The 19,064-nt window shown below is 34.1% G+C and overlaps 1 protein-coding gene across 1 annotated transcript in view; it reads right to left on the bottom strand.

Moving 5' to 3' along the window:
- Positions 1 to 7,722: 7,722 nt before the first annotated feature.
- Positions 7,723 to 19,064, bottom strand: part of LOC136027555 (5'-3' exoribonuclease 1-like) — a 61,241-nt gene continuing 49,899 nt past the window's right edge. Inside the window, exons 9-12 of the mRNA XM_065704923.1 lie at positions 18,656 to 18,947; positions 15,693 to 15,931; positions 13,323 to 13,598; positions 7,723 to 7,893 (exon numbers count right to left, since the gene is read on the bottom strand). Of these exons, the coding sequence (XP_065560995.1) occupies positions 7,723 to 7,893; positions 13,323 to 13,598; positions 15,693 to 15,931; positions 18,656 to 18,947 (978 nt within the window). The remainder of the gene's footprint in view (positions 7,894 to 13,322; positions 13,599 to 15,692; positions 15,932 to 18,655; positions 18,948 to 19,064) is intronic.

Consider the following 19,064-nt stretch of genomic DNA (forward strand, 5'->3'; position numbering starts at 1 on the left):
GCCTCGTCACAAGTGCCATATGAGCTCTTAGCTCATGTTTATTTCTGACAACTGATTTATTTTTATCTTTGACTATTTTTAAACATTTTTTTTTAGCCTTAACTGAAAAATATTTGCTATTGTTCCCTTTTGATTTTGTGTACGTTTGTGCACTTTTTAAACCTCTCATTTATCTTATGTCAATTTTGACATTGTCTACTTTGAAATACATTCCGACAAAAAACCATATTGCATAAATGATCAATTTTAGTTACCGTTATGTTATTACATTATTTCTACATCTTTTAAGGTTTACGGCCAATGAACCTTCAATTAACTTTTCATCTCGGCTGTTACTATAGTTTAGAAAAAAAATCCTACTTCCCCCTTAAAAGTTAAAATTTCAATTAATTGTTTGACCAAGTAACTAAAATTGCTGAAGTCGAAAACTAAATTGCTGTGACAAGTGAAAGTTGTTCAGGTTCGCTGAAAATGCAAGCGTTGAATGTTTTGCGAGGCTTAGGCAGTATTGCTCGTCCATGGTTGTACTTCCGAGACACGGATGGGACGAGCAGAATAAAAAAAAATTACAAACTTTCTTAATTTATTGTTGCTTTCAAGCTGCTTTTTTCTCATAATGGACACGACGTTCCATGTCCATGTACACTTGACTTTTAGTCTCAGGATGATAAACATTAGGATTGGCTTGATTCACTTACTTAAATTTATATCTGAATCACTTATTTAGAATTTCTTCTAGTGATTAGAACAGAGTCAAATGATAGAAAATTTACCAAAATTTTAAACCCTACCATAAGCAACCACCCAGTGAAAACTGGCATAACGACTTGTCAAACCCAGAGTGCATCAAGAACAATCCACAGCGTACAGTAAAGAGGATATATAATAAGATAGTTAAGTGAGTGAGATCAAAAATTCTGAAAAAGAAGTTACCTACCATCTGACGTCAATCTCTAGAACTGGATAGCAAACTAGGTGTAACAGTAGAAAATAATTTTTTTAATTAATAATATTAATAAAAATATTAATTAATTTTATTAATTAATTTTGGAAAATAATAACAGTAGAAAAACAACTCTCGTGAATAATGATGTTTAAATAGTCTTTATTTTTATATCAACAAAAAATAAGCTTGTATTTGTAACTAAATTTTAGAATCCAAATACATGCTTAAGGTCACTAATGCTAGGTACAAGCTTCAATTTTTAAACATCTAGTTCAGACACACCTAAACAGATTCATTTTTTATTTAAAAAGAAAAACGCTTATATTTGTTATTAAATTCTACAATATGATCATGTGCTTGATGTCACTATTACCAGATACCAGCTATTCAATTATTTTGGGCACATCTAAACACGGAGACGAAAATACTTTGGAGAAATAAATCCAGTTTTCGGATTATGAATTTTCTGACAAAACTTTGATAATAACTTTTGAAAATTCAAATCTAATATATATCTCTAAGAAAAGTCGCTTTAATTAGCAAAATAAATGTGAACATTGGCAATATAGTTCTCAAAAACTCCATAAACTGCTGTTTCATTTTAGTATCTTTTACCTTTTCCCAAGTGAAATCCTAAATTTGTAGCTGAAAACCTTTACAGACAGTACTGTCGGTATACACATATAGGTAATTACGAATATCTATTATTAACACCTCATCCTAATTAGGTTATTCTATGCATTTCTGTGTGACAAGACCTCTGATTTTTAACCCAACTGATCATATTCTAATGTGTTTAGCATAAAAAGAATATGCCAATATTCGCATCTAATCCACATTCTAGAAACTTCGACACAAAAGAGGTGTTGGCTTAAGAATAGTTGGTTTATACGTGCTTCTATAATAATTTGGTGTTTGAAAACCAATAAACAATTTGCTTAAATAAAAAATAGACATAACCTAATTTTTCTAATTTTCAGCCCACGAATAAGCTTTAAAAAAAGGGAATCTTTGAACGTATTAAACTTACTAAATATGCATTTGTGCTTTTTAACCTTAGATACTTTTCATATACGAGTTGATACAAGCCCTTTTTTTACTTTCGATCTATTTTAATACTTACCTCTTTTTCAAGAGTTACCAATCCAGCATTTCCCACAACATATGAACGACCACATAGTTTTCTGGCATAGATCAGGACATCTGTATCTCCAATTTTGATCCCAAGTCTATTGAGACAATGCTCTTGTATTGTTTTTTCCTGGAATTCCCAAGCTTGCTGTAAGTCATCACTCATGGGCGTTGAGATAATTTGTCCAGTCGGATCCTTTGCAAAATGAATAGAGCGATCTGCCAGAGCGGCAACCCTGTAAATAAATGAGCAAATGAGGATCGGGTTTGAGGGGGCGCTCTAAAATCAAACAGTTCATGGATACAAACTATAAGTAGACGGCCACTAATACCAAATAGTAAATACATTTTTTTTTCTCCATTGATTTAGTCAGTGTTGCCAGTTAACTTTTTCAGTTTTATGCAAGGTTTTACGCAAACTTTTGACATAAAAGCTTGTATATGACTGAAAAAGCTGATTCGCAAAGCTATATATATATATGTATGTATATATTTTATCTATTAATTACATTGCACAAATTATCTATTAATTACATTACATTGCAATATATACCACTCAAAACACATATACAAGAACACATACCAATTAAAAAAAAAAATAATAATATAGATCAAGAAATAAAATGCTACCAACTAAAAATAAATATTATTAAAAAAATTTAATGATACAACAATGGTAGCACCCTAGTCTAAGCAGAGCATCTTCTACAAGCGTCCCCAATAGTAGAAATAGATCATTTTTGGCTCACATTATATACAAAAAATTACACTTCTGGCAACAAAGTAAAATGACATAAAATTGTTGAAAATGATAATTCGTTTGAACAAGATGAAATATTTTTTCAACCGCACAAACTTGACATTTTTTTAACATCAAACGCGACAAGACTAAGAGCACAAGCCGAAATAACGCAAATTCACAATTGCTGAAAACAAATAACTTGGCTATCAAATGTGATGCTAAAGAAAAAGGCATTAAAAAATGTCTGAAGTAATGATTAACGGAAACAAAGAAATATGCAGTTAGAAGACTTGAGACAACGAGGATCACAATGAATAAAAACGAAAGAAAGAGCAAAGAAAGATTGGGTTAGAAAACTTGCGGCAACGACAATCATAACGAATCAAAAACAAAATGAAGCACAAAAAAAATCGGTTAGAGGACAAACGAAATCGAGAAGAACACCACCGTCGGAATGTTCGACAGGAACAATCTATGCCACAAAACTCAGTACTAACCTACAAGATGCAGTAAACAATGCAATGTTAATTACAAGTCATTGGGGCCCTTCATTTTCCCGAGGAAAGAGTAGCCGACAAATGTGATTAATTTGGAGTTCCTCCTTGCTTGGTCGCATGGTATTTTCACCTCCACAATTTCTAAATAAATTGGTTTGTCTTATTTTACGACTTCATTGGCTCTCTAACGGGTTTCACAAACAAATCACAGAGAATCATAAAAATACAAGCCTGCCACGTGCCGAGAGCCAAGATCCGAGCTTCGCTAGGTACGAGGCATTGTCTCGTATTAAACAACAACGTAGCTTGTAAGTTCTGCTGATATGACAACTTTTGGGTTTAATACCCGATCTTAGTGTTAGTTATATCATTGATGATCACGTGAGATGATGTCAGGTTCTTAGATACCCGGATTGTTGAAAAAGTGGGTGTCGTCTTTGCGTTTGTTCTACAACTGGATCTAGATAATTTATCTTGGCATCGTTATCAGTTTGGTCATTCGTTTTTCTACCAATTGAAAATACTCTATTTTCAATACAGGAGTGTTGCATAATGTCCTCGGGAAAACACTCAACTCCTTTTTTGAGAAGGGCTTCTTTATATTTATTGTAAAATATTTTATTTTGAGTGATCCCAATGAACTTCTGGAATTTATGCAGTTCCATGTTGTGGTCATTCTTGTAGATACAATCAAAATTGCACGTGACTACGTCACCTACGCTCTGTCACCATCCCTGCCTCTGGGGTGCTTAAGTACCTTGAGCTCCCATACGGTAAATCGGTTCATGCGACGTCATTACTCACTATTAATGTATTAAAAGAGAAACTGAGAGAGTCCTATGCGTGGGGACGCCCACTTTCAGAAATCAAGCACCTCCGATAGTACCTGATAAGTGTGCCGGAAATGTGCTAAGCTTGACGGAGACTGCCAAGTGTGGCAGAACTGCGCGGCATATATGTCGTTCTAAGATGTAGTCTACACCAGGTGGTGGAAAGTGGGCACCTCCTGCGTCCAAATAGTCCTCTTCAGAGTATAATAAAGGATTGCTTTTTAGGAAAACGCTTGACCGCCTTAATAACGCTTGTTTTTTGCTCTTTGTGCTTTCTTCCATGTTGCAATTTGGAAGCTTTTTACCGTTTCTTAACGGATTAAATAAAAAAAAAAGTTTTTCTTAAATGAAAGTAAGGAGCAACATTAAAACTTAAAACGAACAGAAATTACTCCGTATATGAAAGTGGATTTTCCTCCTCAACGCCCCGCTCTTTACGCTAAAGTTTGACTCTTTGTCTTAACTATATTTATAAAACAGTAAGAAACTGTTTTAGTAAGGCCGTAGAATAAATAGTTGAAATTACTAAAAATACTTTAGCGTAAAGAATGAGATATAACGAGGAGGTAAACCCCTCATATGCGTAATAATTTTTGTTCGTTTGAAGTTTTAATGCTGCTCCTTACTTTCAGTAGAAAAAACTTTCCATTTCTCCATTTCCATTTCCAAGTTTCTCCTTGGAGATATCCTCCCACGTATGAGAATCAACGACAATGAGAATGAACCCACAATGACCTCCCACAATGAGAATGAACGACGAACACATAATACTGCGCGGAAGGAAGCATTGAACACTCCCAATTAAACCTCTTTTTGTTAATATTATAAGCTAATATTATATAAAGTTAATATTACAAATATTATATTTGTAAATATTATTTTTTATTAAATAAACGACCAGTTACAGAATTTTTAGTTCATATTGTCAACTAATGTTTTTCAAGTGGACGTTTCCCAACTTGCTTAAAGTCTGCACATGTTTTAGCCCTGTATAAAGGTGATGACGTGAAAGATCAAACTCCAGGCCAATATCGATCCTATCTTCATTCACTAAAGTAATTGATCCCTGTTTTACAACTTTGTAGCATATAAGAGGGGATGGTTTAATGACCTTCAGCTTGGGTTTAGGAAAGGTCATAGCAGTGAACCTGCAATTCTATCACTCACACAGTTTATATTCCACACTTTGGATAAAATGAAATTTTGGCTACTATATTTATCGATATAAAAAAGGAGTTAGATACTATTTGTCATGCAACTTTGCTTTGTAAGCTGGATAACTATGGTATATGTGGACCTGCAAATTCTCTGATTGAATCATATTTAACTAGGCGCAGTCAGTTTGTGGATGCTTCCTCTTCACTGCTTGGTATCACTGGTCAAGTCGATGTTCCTCAAGAGTCCATACTTGGACCTCTACTCTTTCTTATTTATGTTAACGACATCAATAGGGCGCTGGAAGATCTTAGGCTAAACGTTCTATTCGCAGACGATACAGCCTGCACAGTGTGCAGTGCTGATGAAATGTCGCTCAAAAAGAATATGTTAGTAGCTTTTGAGAGGATAGAAACTTGGTTTAATGCAAATAAATTATCTGTTAATATGTCAAAAACCAAGTACATGATTTTCTCTCCCACTGGCCAGTCACTACCTGAATTTCGTAGATTACCCATAGATTAATCTACTTATTTAGAGCCTGTATCTACTATGAGCGCTAGTTGGTTAACATCTGGGTGTGCTAGTTCATCATAATTTGAGTTTGAAGGAACACATTGCGAAATTGCGGATGAAGTTGCGAAGGAATGTTGGATTATTGTGGCGTTTGAGTTTTATTCTATCTTTTCATGCAATGAGATCGGTATATTTTGTCCTAGTCCATTCTTATCTGAGTTATTGTCCCATGATTTTCCTGAATACGTTTGAAACTCATATAAAACCACTTGAAAGACAGCAAAATAAAGCATTGCGTACCCTAAAAACTTTTATACCCTCCCCAATATTCCTACCATCAAAATCACCAATTAAAAGTATATATTCTTTCCTTAAAATATTACCTGTGGAATTTCTATTTAATAGATACTATTATCTTTTGATGGAATGATGTTTTGTCTTTTCATGGAATGAAGTATTTTTATAAAAAAAAAATTTTCTTTTTATTTATGTATAAAAGAGTGTGATTGTGTGCAATTACAGTAATATATTATGTAATGTATTATTTTGTTTTTATTTATTATTGGTTGCCCGGTAATACGAGCTAGACTCTCAGCCGGGCATACCGTTTTCGTAGTGGTATTTAGTTTGTAAATAAAAAGAACCTGAACAATTGTGTATATATGTGTTTATTTTGCCTAGAAATGAGCTACATAGTTTTTGTTTCTGAAAACTGGCATACTGACATCTGTAGCCACGAAAAAAATGAAAAAAAAAATCCGATGCAATGTTCGTTTTGACGCGTGTCATTTAAGAATAATACAGAAAACAATCGACCCTCGTAGCAACAGATTTATCCAACAAACGAAGGGTTACCCCTTTTGGAGTGGGGGGGGGTATCAGAATTATTCACTCAGATAGTGAAACACACATTGTTTTATCCCCATGTTTATGCACTTTGAGCATTTCATCTGTTTCCACTGTCAGTAGCCAAGAAAAAAAATACTTTGAAACAATCCTGGGAGAAATATTACATATAATTAAGTGATTTAATAGGAATTTCGCTTACAGGACAAACATATGCTTCCAATAAAACAAAGTTGAAAGGGCAAATTGACAAGGCTTCGCTTACATAGGACAAATCAATAAACATAATTTGGGAAGACTTCAAAATAAATCTTTTGCATTTTATTGCATTAAGCAATTATTTTAAAATTCATTAAATTAAATTAATACATTAATTAAATTAATGATCAATTATTTTAAAAGGTGTAGGATTACTCCTCTTTTTTTACAAAGGGGAGGGCAACCTGTTCCCTTGGATACTTATATAATTAAGTTTTATTGACGAATTTATAAATCTGTATGCGTTCCATGTCTTTTTTTTATCAAATTTACATAAGGTTGTCTAAGGAGGAAAGGCTCTTTGGGACAATTTTTGGGGGTAAGGTCCTTTAGAACAGCCTTTGAACGGGGGGGGGGGGGGATTACCTTAAACATTTTATACTTAAGCGAAAAGTGTAGGTCTTCAAAATTATCAGGCAAAATATACTTAGGCATTAGTTAGGGAAATATACTTATACTTTCTTTTAATGGACATAAGTACTATAATAAGTACAAAAACTAAGACATAAGATTTGAGTAGGATTAAGGTGTAGGCATAAGGTGTAATAATCAGGTAAATAAATTTGATTCCGTATAATCACAAACAACATTGAAACTAGGCCATTTCTTCTACTCTTTTTCATGTTTACGTTGTGTTCTCTGCCATTCATATACATAAACTTTTTAGAAATTTCTAACGGTATAAATATTTAAAATAAAGAAGATCTAGACGTATTTGTCAAAATTGAGTGGGGCAACTGTCCCCCTAAGGTATAAGGCATAAATTTCCAAGATGATTAGATGAAAATGAAGAAAGCAAACTTACTTGGCTTCTGTAAGATGGGGCCATTCAATAAAGATAACTGAATCTATAAGTTTCTCTGCTAAGGCCTTCAAATCTGTGAATCTCTTTTTCTCCAGGAGCTCCAAAATCATGTTTTCGCCCATTGAAGGCTGTTGAAAAACCTTTACTTTTGCATGCTTCAGATAAGACTGGAATTAGAAAAAAGAAAATATTTAGAAAACTAACATTTGAATTTGTACAGAGCCTGTGTCCTAGGCTAATTTGTTCTTGTTGTTATACAGTCATCGTGGAGGTGTCATCGCTGAAGATTAACCTTGTGGTAGCATCAATAAAGAATGAAGGATGAAGGAACAAGAATAAAAGAAGAATAAAGGAACAAAAGAATAAGTCACCGTTTGGCATTTTGTCACATAATTTTTTGAATTTTTGTCGCATAAAAACGTTAAATTCGTGTGCCATTTTCTCACCAGTTCTGAATGTCTAGATCTTATCAGTATATGCGTTTCCAAAGGCAGTACAATAATATAGTATCAAATTCCCCTTCTTGTATATCCTCTCCCTCTTGTACAAAAAAAAACGACATATAGGGCTGATTGAACACAGCAAAAGGTATAAAACAAACACTATTATACAAGATTTGATACTGTAGCGGTAAGATGCTTGCCTGTGACTGTGGTAACTTAGGTTCGTATCTTCAATAAGACAAATTCAATTAGAAGACTAAAAGTCGAAAATAATTAATATGAGTATATAAGCTTAATAAACTTTATATATTTGGAATCAGCACAAAAAGCCAATTCTTTTTATGTATTTATTGTTATCAAAATTCTACGTTCGATTTTCGGTTAAAATTGGTTCCAATCACTTATTACTTGCAGGTCGTTGCCACGAACTGTTTGATACTCATTTTGACGATAAGTTCATCTATTTTTCCGTTATCAAGTGATAAAAACAGACAAGTAAATTTACCTTTATTGTAAATAAATATACCTTTTCTCACTTTTCCCTTCAATTACTTTATAATTTTCAATGGATTTCAGCCTTCAGATAGAATGAAAATATGGATTTTCACACATATACAAATGCTTTAAATCCCCCCACCCTCTTCGTCTGATGAGTCAAAAAAAACGACAAAATACCAGAATCTACGAATTTTTTATTGCCCCCACAATACACAGATAAACGACATTCGGTTTAGCCATCCTTAGTCGAGTAGTAAAATTCTTCTCTGTAACGTGGGCGGCTAATGTTCCATTCCCATTCGGTGCTTTTTCTGCGGAGTCCCCCCTCCTTAACGGGCCTATGACTCTTTGCGATGCTTAGAGCCATATATTTACCGTATTTTACCTTTTCTTATAACAATATTTTCTTGGTATTACGTCATCGTTTTTCATTATCACTTCCGTGAAAAAATGTTATCGCTATCTAAAAAAAAGAAGCGACAGAGCTAGCAAATAGAACTGTCAGGAATCAAGTCAAACATAAATTCCTGGAAATTTCAGTAAGTTTCATTCACGTTTTCAAAAAAAATTTCACTGTTAATGTGTTATTTTTTTTTCTTTTTTTTTTTTGACAGGTCAGTTGGATTCATCGCTGTTGAATTTTCATAATGTACTTATGTTTTTACATATGCCCTCATTTTTATTCATTTTACTTATATTACTTACTTTTACTTATTTTGCTCACATTTTGCTTATGTACTTATGTTTGAGTACTTAAGTACTCATTTTATTCAGTGTGCTCATTTTATTTGACAGGCCAGTTTGGTTCATCGCTGTAGGCAATGTTTTAATATTTCACTTATGTACCTATGTTGTTTTTTGTTTTTTTATACAATATAGGCTAGCTGACTGGAGATAGCTAGCCTATATATAACAGCTATATAACAGCTATTCTATTCACGTTGTCTAATTTCTTTTTTATATTAAGGAAAATATGTCTGGAAAGAGATTGTTTATCCTAGCCATTGAAGTTTTAAAATTTCTTTAAATCCATTACAATTCTTAATATGCTTTCTGACCCTACGCGTCGTAAATTCTCAGTATACAGATCAGGCACGTACGCAGGAATTTTTTTCGGGGGGGGGGGGGGGCAATACCTTCGAAACAGCAGATATAAAGTAACACTTTTTTTTATTTAGTAATGCAAAAACCACATATATCGGAAAATACAGATTAACTTTAATCTTTAGTATTGTAGCGGATGGAGGGAAGAAGACTGAAGCCTCAAAAGTACGTTTTAGGCTCAGGTTATGTTCATAGCGATTTAGAACCAATGATTAATCTATTATATCCCACTGAAAGGGAAATTTAGGGTTAACAGTGCAATATTGGTGCTGTGGGGGGTAGTTCTTCTATTGCAAAAACGTAGATATTAATGAAAATTGATAGTTTCCAAAATTGATCCATTAAAAGCTGTACTTTATCCTGAAAAGGGGGGATAAACGCCCTATTATCAAGGATAATTCTATTTTGCTGTGGAAAGCAAACTCTCTTTACAAAAAAAAAAAGTACAATTGCTAATTACTTCAAAGAGGGTAAAAAGTTAGACAGAAAATGGGTTAATAATTGGGCAGTGACTTGACCAGATAATTGCATGCTGTAAAATCCCCCAAAAAAGGCTTCACACATGTATCTAGATTCTTAATAAATGTCCTACTTTTGCCAGAAATCCCAAGAAACCATGGGGAAATTAAACATTTCACAAAATTTCGGGGGGGGCCGAAGCCCCACCCCCCCCCCCTTGCGTACGTTCCAGATACAGATGTGTTGCTTGTGTTAACTTTAAACTTTAGCTTGTACATTTTAAACTTCTTTAAACTTCCAAAATCAAGCACATTCTAAACATTGTCAAATATATCAGTTTTATAGAGTCATACATTGTTACCAGTCCTCCTATAATAATTGGTAACATAAGAGAATGATGTTAATGAGCCTTTGCAGTCTGAACCACGAGTTTGATTAGTTTAATAACACAAGAGAAGCTAATAGGTGCACCCATTTTAGATTTGTCTCGATTCAAATGTTTATCTTTAAATGATGGGTTTAAAGTAAAGTCTTCCAGCAAAGGTAAAAAACATCGGAGAAGTAATTCATGCAGAAAAAATAAATTCAAGACTCAAGTATAAAAGCTAAACATTTCTCGTGATATGAATAAATTAAATCCCAAACGGCAAAATTGGATTGCATGCAACCACATCTTATTGCAATTAGAGTTGTTAGAAATAATGAGTCAATTTTATTAATTTAGTTACACCTTTAAAAGGAAAGTGAATTAGAGAGAACAGAGAAAATAAGAAAAGAATATAAAATAAGAAAATAAAGACTATATTCAGCATTGCCATGCACATTGATTCCTATCACCCCCCCCCCCTTCTTCTGTCCATCATCAATGGTTACATTTCTGATTCTAGCTTCATATGGTCAAATACCAATTTCACATTTATTCTCTGAATAAAAAAATAAGAAAATAAAGACTATATTCAGCATTGCCATGCACATTGATTCCTATTACCCTCCCTTCTTCTGTCCATCATCAATGGTTACATTTCTGATTCTAGCTTCATATGGTCAAATACCAAATTCACATTTAATCTCTGAATAAAAAATAAGAAAATAAATACTTGATTCAGCATTAAAAATGGAATAGTTGTGGGCAAGTCAAGCCATGGCTAATTGTAGAAAAAGCCAAGACAGATAGTCCAATTAAGTGAGAAGAAAAACAGGGCATTAATTTTTCCCCCTTCATTACCGTTGTTATCATCTCCAAATTATGCTACACCTCTCATGCATGTCACTCCACAATGCCGAACTAGAGTCAACCTGTTGGAGGTTCTAGCTGGCTCATTCAAAAATCCCGTATAGTCCACTAGCAAAAGTTGCGAACCCCTTACTGTCGAAGATGATTATGAGCTAACAGTCGACTTTTGCTTAAAACTCCCCTCTATGTCTAACAATTGGTATCGGCCTATTTTTGGTTTCAGTGTGTACCTTACTAACCCCTTTAAACTTTCAAACTGGTATATCTCATGAAGGAATTTTTCTACCTAAAAATTGATGACATATACTTTGATCAGCTCATCAAGAGCTATAACTGCCGTCGAAAAAAAATCTATCTGTCTTAGTTCAAAAGTTGACTTTTTTGTCGTAGGCCAAGTTTCTAACGTCATCACTTAGAAAGAAGCAAAGGAAAACTCTAATTTCTTTAGCAATGGGAGAACTTCTAAAGTTTAAGAGGCACATCTAATACCATTTCTGTATTGGCCTATTTTTGGTTTCAGTGTGTACCTTACTACTGAAGTTGTCAACCCATTTAAACTTTCAAACTGATATATCTCATGAAGGAATTTTTCTACTTAAAAATGGATGACATATACTTTGATTAACTCATCAAGAGCTATCGACTGCCGTCGAAAAAAAAATCTGTCTTAGTTCAAAAGTTGACTCTTTTGCCGTAGGCCAAGTTTTTAACGTCATCACTTAGAAAGGAGCAAAGGATAAACTCTAATTTCTTTAGCAATGAGAGAACTTTTAAAGTTTAAGAGGCACATCTGATGCCATTTCTCTACCGTAATCCCAAGTGCAAAAAAACGAATAATAAACTCAGTTAAAATCACGAACAGAAATGGGTAGAAACAATAGATTTTTGGCATCAGGCAAGAGTTCTACGAAGCTTTTCAAAATGCAGAGTCATATTCATCAATCCAGCCTAAGGTCCACACTTTCCGGAAAAACTGCAGAGGTTAGAAACTTACCACTTTCTAGGACTAAGCTGAAATCGGATGCTAGAAAAAGAAAAAAAAACACGACAAAACCTAAGCGTTGCTCTCGCAACACAATGGAGCGTGTATCTGAATTATGTTGATTCAATTTGGCGTACATCGTAATTAAAATTTTGCTACGCAATATTCGAGTCAGTTTTGGGAGCTTACAATTAAACGGATTCCCAAGTAACATATGAATTCCAGATCCCAAGTGAGGCAAAAAAACGTCTAACTGCTACAAGCATTGTAAGTAGTGGTTGAACTAATGGTGAAAAAAGAAGAAAAATGAGAAAAAAGAAAGAAAAATGTTTTTCTATGACTAAAAAATATAACTCTACAAATGCAACTGTTCGACAAAAACCCCAGCAGAGGAATCTTTACCACTCTCTAACTTATAAGCAGTTTTTTAGACAGCACTACCTTTCCATTTATAAATGAAATAGAAATATTAAAAAACAGAAATAGGGCCTATGGATGGATGATCATTATTGGACTAATAGGAGCATTTTAGTTCATTTTAGGAATAGATAAATGTTTGGTTATGCGGACAGTCATACGGAGAGATACAGAAAAAACTCTGGATTTCAGCTAAGAATGCCCCAATTAAAAGGTTACAAGCCAATTCCAGAATATGTTAAGGACTCTTATTTATAATTCGTTTTTTTTTTTTTTTTTATTGACAGTACCAAATATTTAGTCGTAATGAAATGTAATTAACCAATGACTCGTGACAACAGTAACCGAACTCTAAAGAAAGGGGTTTTAGCATATACCCCTTCAATTTCATTTTCATCCAGATATCATGTATATTCTTACGTTTTGGCCATAGCATTAAAAGCATAAACAGTTCAATACCTTAAATTGTAAGTGCTTGAGGATTGGGAACCCTTGAACATGTAGACTGAGATTGACACCCGGACATAATCCTCTCTGTATTTTCGACGGTTCGATAGCCAGCTCTTCTCTATAAACGTCTGTACGTCGGGCGTGATTGTTCATAACGGGTGAGAAATATTTTGGAGCATCATAGCGGCCTAGATTAGCTGGGTCATAGACATAAACGTGCATAGGTCCGTGACTATTTCTCTTCTTTTCTTCATCCGTCAACAAGTGTTCGCGCTCTTCCATAGCCTATATAAAAGATAGTGTAATAAAGTAAAATGAAAAATAGCATATATAAGAATAGCTAGCCAAACATGCTAAAAAAAACAATAGCTCTTGGTCAATCAATTTTTAGTGATGACAATATCTTTTGATACACTTATTAATTTTAAATCTGTTACACTTATTAATCATAATATGACCGGCCCTAATGTAACACATGGACATTGTGCTGGTTTTCCGCTCTTTTTTCCACGCATGGCAATCATGGAATGATACACTCTGATTCGAACATTTTTTTTTTTTTTTTTTTGTCAATTAAGGAAGCAAACGATTTAATTTTTAATTATTTTTTTGTTATTACAATTATCCATTTTTTTTATTATATTCTCTATGTCAAAGGTTTTTCAGATTCTAGTTAGCATATGTTCCTCAGTGTTGTCATCCGATATGATCCCATTCTGACAAGAAATAAGAGATTACTATGAACATATAGCCTCCGAAGGAATTTATGCAGATTAACTAACGAATTCATGCGAGTCTTAAAAAAGGCTGCCAATGTGTTGAATATAAAATCATGTAGGAGATGCAACTTCATAAGAAGAAGAAATAGAAAACATGTGGAAAGTTAAGGATATTTTTTATCTACTTCAATCAAGTTGCTGAGAAAAATTATATCCCTTATAGTGAAGCACAATCTCAGGCCAATACAAATAATGGCTATGACAATATGAGCTTCGATCGCCGACGCGGAAACCCAAGTCGCAAAACACCTCGCCTATTTCGTCTTTTATGAAAATCCAATATGTACACAGGTCTCTCCGATACGAAGTTACTACTTTAAGATTTTGAAGTATCCCTAATCAGTTTTTCGTCTTCAATGAAATTAGTCAATCCTTTTCTGAATGATAAATTCGTATAAATGTAAACGAACATTTCAAAGCTAAACTGCACCCAATTCAGGGAATATTCAACTTCTCTAACCCAACCAACGCCCACAGTACCTCAGTAAAGCAGTGCATAAGTGTGGGCGTTTCGGAAAAAGGGGGATTTGCTAGATGCTTTCCAGAAAAATTGTCTACGGATTGGTTTGGGTGCCCGACTGACTGACCGTATCTCAAACAGCAAACGGTACGTAAAACGTGGGTCAATCCCACTTTCTAGTGCTATAATAAGAAAACGGTTAAGATTGCTAGATGTTCTACAGATGAAGGATGATAGATTGCCAAATATTGTCTTTGTCGGGCAACTGTCTTGGGCCAAATGAAAGGTAGGTCGCCCGAATTGGGTGAAATGATGTCGTAAGAAAGGATTTAGGGGAAATGGGAACTTCTCGGGAGGGTTTAAAGAGAGAGACATTGAACAGATTGGGATGCAGGAGGAGCGTGCGCAACTGTGTTGACCTCAGGCAGCTTAGTGATGCAGTTAGTTGTTATTAGTAGTAATAGTAGTATTAGTAAAACAATGGAAACAGACTTACTGATATCTCTTTTCACTAAGCACAACAGTATTTTCTTTTTCACAGCAATTGTATTTCGGATAAAGCATAAAAAAGCTAAGATTCAAGTCTACAGACCTAGACAATGAAATTTTGATGTTAGAGTACATTAGAGACAAGATGAAGTTTAATTAGTTCTTGGTACTAAACTGGGAGATAAATGTAGTCATTCAATACATGTTATTCAAGAGTTTTTCAAAGGTTATTTTATCCAATGGAACGTCAATCTTTTAAAACAAGAAAAACCGGCTATGTTACTAAGTTATCTACAAATTAGTCTTTATTTGTAATTTTCTAAGTGTGCATCTTTTTTATTTATATGCATATTTTTTTTTTGCCTTATCTCAGGGGAATCCCATTGCCTGGTTTCGTATGTGGGTTTTGTCACATTCGAAAGAACTCTTTTTCCTTCTGTCTCTTCTTCTTTTTTTCTATCATCTTTTATTCTCTTTGTTTCTGAGTAGATGTTTTGCATGCCTTAAAATAATGATTAGTTTATTATTTGAAGGTTTTATTTCGTGATCCCATCCTTACGGGCCATGAAACCTTTGGGGGAACTATCATTGTGTTATTGATTTTTTTTTTTATTGGCTGAAGAATATATCTTATCGTATCGGCTAAGCTACCTTAATCAGTTTCTCTTCTTCAATAAAAGGAATCAATACAACTGCTTCCCAATCTTGCTTCTTTCCATTGAGATCCGTTTCAAAATCTGTGGGATAAAAGTCTAATATCGAAGACTGAGGACTAGTCATCAAATATTGAAAGGCTTCTGGCAATAGCTTCTTACTGGCAGCAGGAAGGACTCCAAGCAGTTGCTGGTAGGGCAGAAAAGGCTTGCCAAGTTCAAACGTGAGCTTTAATTCTAAAATGAGTAATAAGTAAAATAAGTCATTATTGATAATTTATCTCAGAGGCAGTTTTAAGGGGGGAAAGAAGGGGCTCTTGCTTCGGGCGCAGAAATTTTGTGAGCGCAAAATTTCAAATAAATAATCTAACGACATAATTAATTTGTAAATTTTGAAATTTTATTTTTATTAAAATAAAGCAGAGGGCGCAGTTAATAAATGAAAATAATTAGTAAACTATTAATGAATTAATAGAACAAAATAAATTGAAAATTTTGTTAAAATTTGGTCTGAAAATTTTGTGGGAGACAGGGGGCGGAGGGGTAACCATGATTTTCCCCAGGCACAAGAGAGACCAGAACCGCCACAGATTTCTGTTATTCCCTGTTCACGTTTGTTGGTTTTTCCTTTAGATGGGTAAAAAAAAATTGAAACGTGTATTTTTGAAGGAAACATATGGAAGTTTCTTTTTTGTCTGTTCTTTGGGCCAACCGGTACATAGTTATACATTGGTTAAATTGCATTACATGAATACTTGCTAATGTGCCTTTTTTCCATAGCTCGAAATGGGCTTACTATAAATAGTAAGTCAATTTACAAAAGTAAGTAAATATAAACTATATAAGTAAAAGGAAGTCATTTTTTCTAATTTGTTTCGGCTTAGGCTCCTTCGAGTCTACTGGCTAACCATTTTAAAACGTTTTGTTTCTTCTTTTTTTCTAAAAGTGGTTCTTCTTTTAAAAAAATGAGCATTGAAGGTCCAATATCTGACGGACGTATTGTCATGTTCTCACACCTACTTAGCTTGAATATCAAACGTGCCGCAAAAAATAAAATATCAAAAGCGCCACAACTGAGGGACATTAACTTAATTTGAAATCCCAGTCTAAGCATCTTTATTTCTGACCAATCAGCTTTTGTAAACAGTGCCACTTAGTTAAACGTGGCGATGCCTAGATCCACATCAAAAACATTTCAACGGTACACTCAACAACTCCTTCATATACGTAATAATTTCTGTTCGGTTTAAGTTTCAATGTTGGTCCTTACTTTCAGTTGAAAAAACTTGTTTCTTTTGTTATTGTTTTTTAATTCAAAATCGTTTTTTAAATAATACTGGGAAGTCCGGTACGCCTTTCATGGAAAATTCCCTTCCCCTATGAAAAATTCCTCCATGGAAATATCCTACCTTCTCAGGCTCGTAACTTCTGATGGGTAAGACTAAACTTGATAAAACTTATATACTTGGAATCAGCTTTAAAATCGAATCCTTTTGATTCATCTATTGGTATCAAAATTCTGTTTTTTAGAGTTTCAGTTACTATTGAGCCGGGTCGCTCCTTACTTATAGTTCGTTACCACGAGCTGTTTGATGCCAGACAAATATATTAGAGTGATTAGTGCTAAATACGGGAATAAAAATGCTGCGATTAAGGCAAGATATGAAGTTAGAAGCGAATTTCTCATTAAATCAGGAGTTAAGAAGGGTTGGGCTCTATCCCCTTTATATGGATCATTTTGATAGACTTTGTTTTAAGCAACTGAAGAAAGGCAACGGGAGAACATGGAATCAAATGCGGAGGAAAAGCTTTCCTTAACTTAGATTATGGTGATGATTTAAGCATCCTAGATGAAAGAGTGAGCAAAATGAATAAGCTATTAGAGGCTTTGCGAGTTCAAGGTGATAGAATAGGTTTGAAAATTAGGATTAAGAAGACTAAGTCGAAGACTAAGACTAAGTCTGCTCTTAGTTATTACGCCTCCAATTTTCTGACCAATAAGGAAATGGTTTTCTGACCAATAACGAAACACATTAATTGTCCTCAATGTTTAATTCAGAATTTAACAGTTAGGAACTCGAAAATTTTGAGAACCTTCCGTTTCAAGTAACTATGATATGTTACGGAATCAAAACTTCCGTATTTATAAACATCAGCCTACGCCAAGGAATCAAGAAATGTTGATCCTTTGCTATATCAAGGTGTCATAAAATAGAGAGGTCCTTAAATCTCAAGTTTCTACCTGTAAATTAAACTGGTGTTTGTTCGAAAAACGATTTTTTGTTCATTGGATGCACTACAAAAACTAGGGCTAAATAAAAAAATCACCCTGGAAGCACAAGGAATTCTTTCAAAGTTTGTGTATGCTCTCGCTTGTTTCATTTTGAAACCACACATGATTTCTAAGCAGGAAAATCGAAATCAGTAACCACACGAGAAAAGAAAAGCTCCAACACTGTGATTGACGCAAAATCGAATTGATGCAAATTAATTCAAAATCTGCAAAACGCCGCCACGACGTCCGGCGGCGTTACGACACTTTGGCTGCGGTCGACCGGGCGTCTCGTTATCGGCATTCGATGCATATGCCAGCGCAAATTATCTAAAATCATTTTATTCCAGCGTCATTTTATGCCGTCAATCATTTTATGCCAGCGCAAAAATGATCTAAAATGGTCTAAAATCGATTTTTTCTCCACAAACGCAATTTTTACCTAATAATGAATTTATTGTAATGAATTTATTATAAAAAAGTCTAAAGTACGACCTGAACCCATGATCTTGAGACTAATATTCTACCACCTGAGCCTGCCGTGCTGGATACATGGTTTTACATCTTTGATCTATTAATTTACACAAATAAACATGTTCTTATAAATAGGCTCACTTATCGCCACTATTAATTGCATATAATAGATAGATAGACAAGCTTGATAACAAATACAAGAAAGAAGTAAGTACCTTCAAATGCCTTCACATCAGACACGTAAGGGGCATAATGATGAGGAAAATACCATGACCAAGAAGACACCCCATCATAATAATACGCCAAATTCCATTGTATGGCTCTCACATAATTTTCTGCCTGATCTTTCAAATATAAATCACCACCATCACCATCCATCTTCTCTTCATAGTACTCCGTCTTGTGACGTCTAAATTCAGCATTGAAATCATCAACCGAGTCTTTTTCCGATTCTTCATCTTCAGAACTTAAGAATTCACGATTTTCAGCTTCTTTTTTCTTTAAAAACTAGAAAAAGGAGAAAGAATATAATCCAACAAAATACAATGCAATACAGAACGCGTACCAGAATTGAATGAATGAATGGTTTGTATTGCCCATCATCAAGTAAAAAGGTTTATAGAG

The sequence above is a fragment of the Artemia franciscana genome, chromosome 5, assembly GCF_032884065.1.
Source record: "Artemia franciscana chromosome 5, ASM3288406v1, whole genome shotgun sequence".
In the NCBI taxonomy this organism is placed as follows: Eukaryota; Metazoa; Arthropoda; class Branchiopoda; order Anostraca; family Artemiidae; genus Artemia; species Artemia franciscana.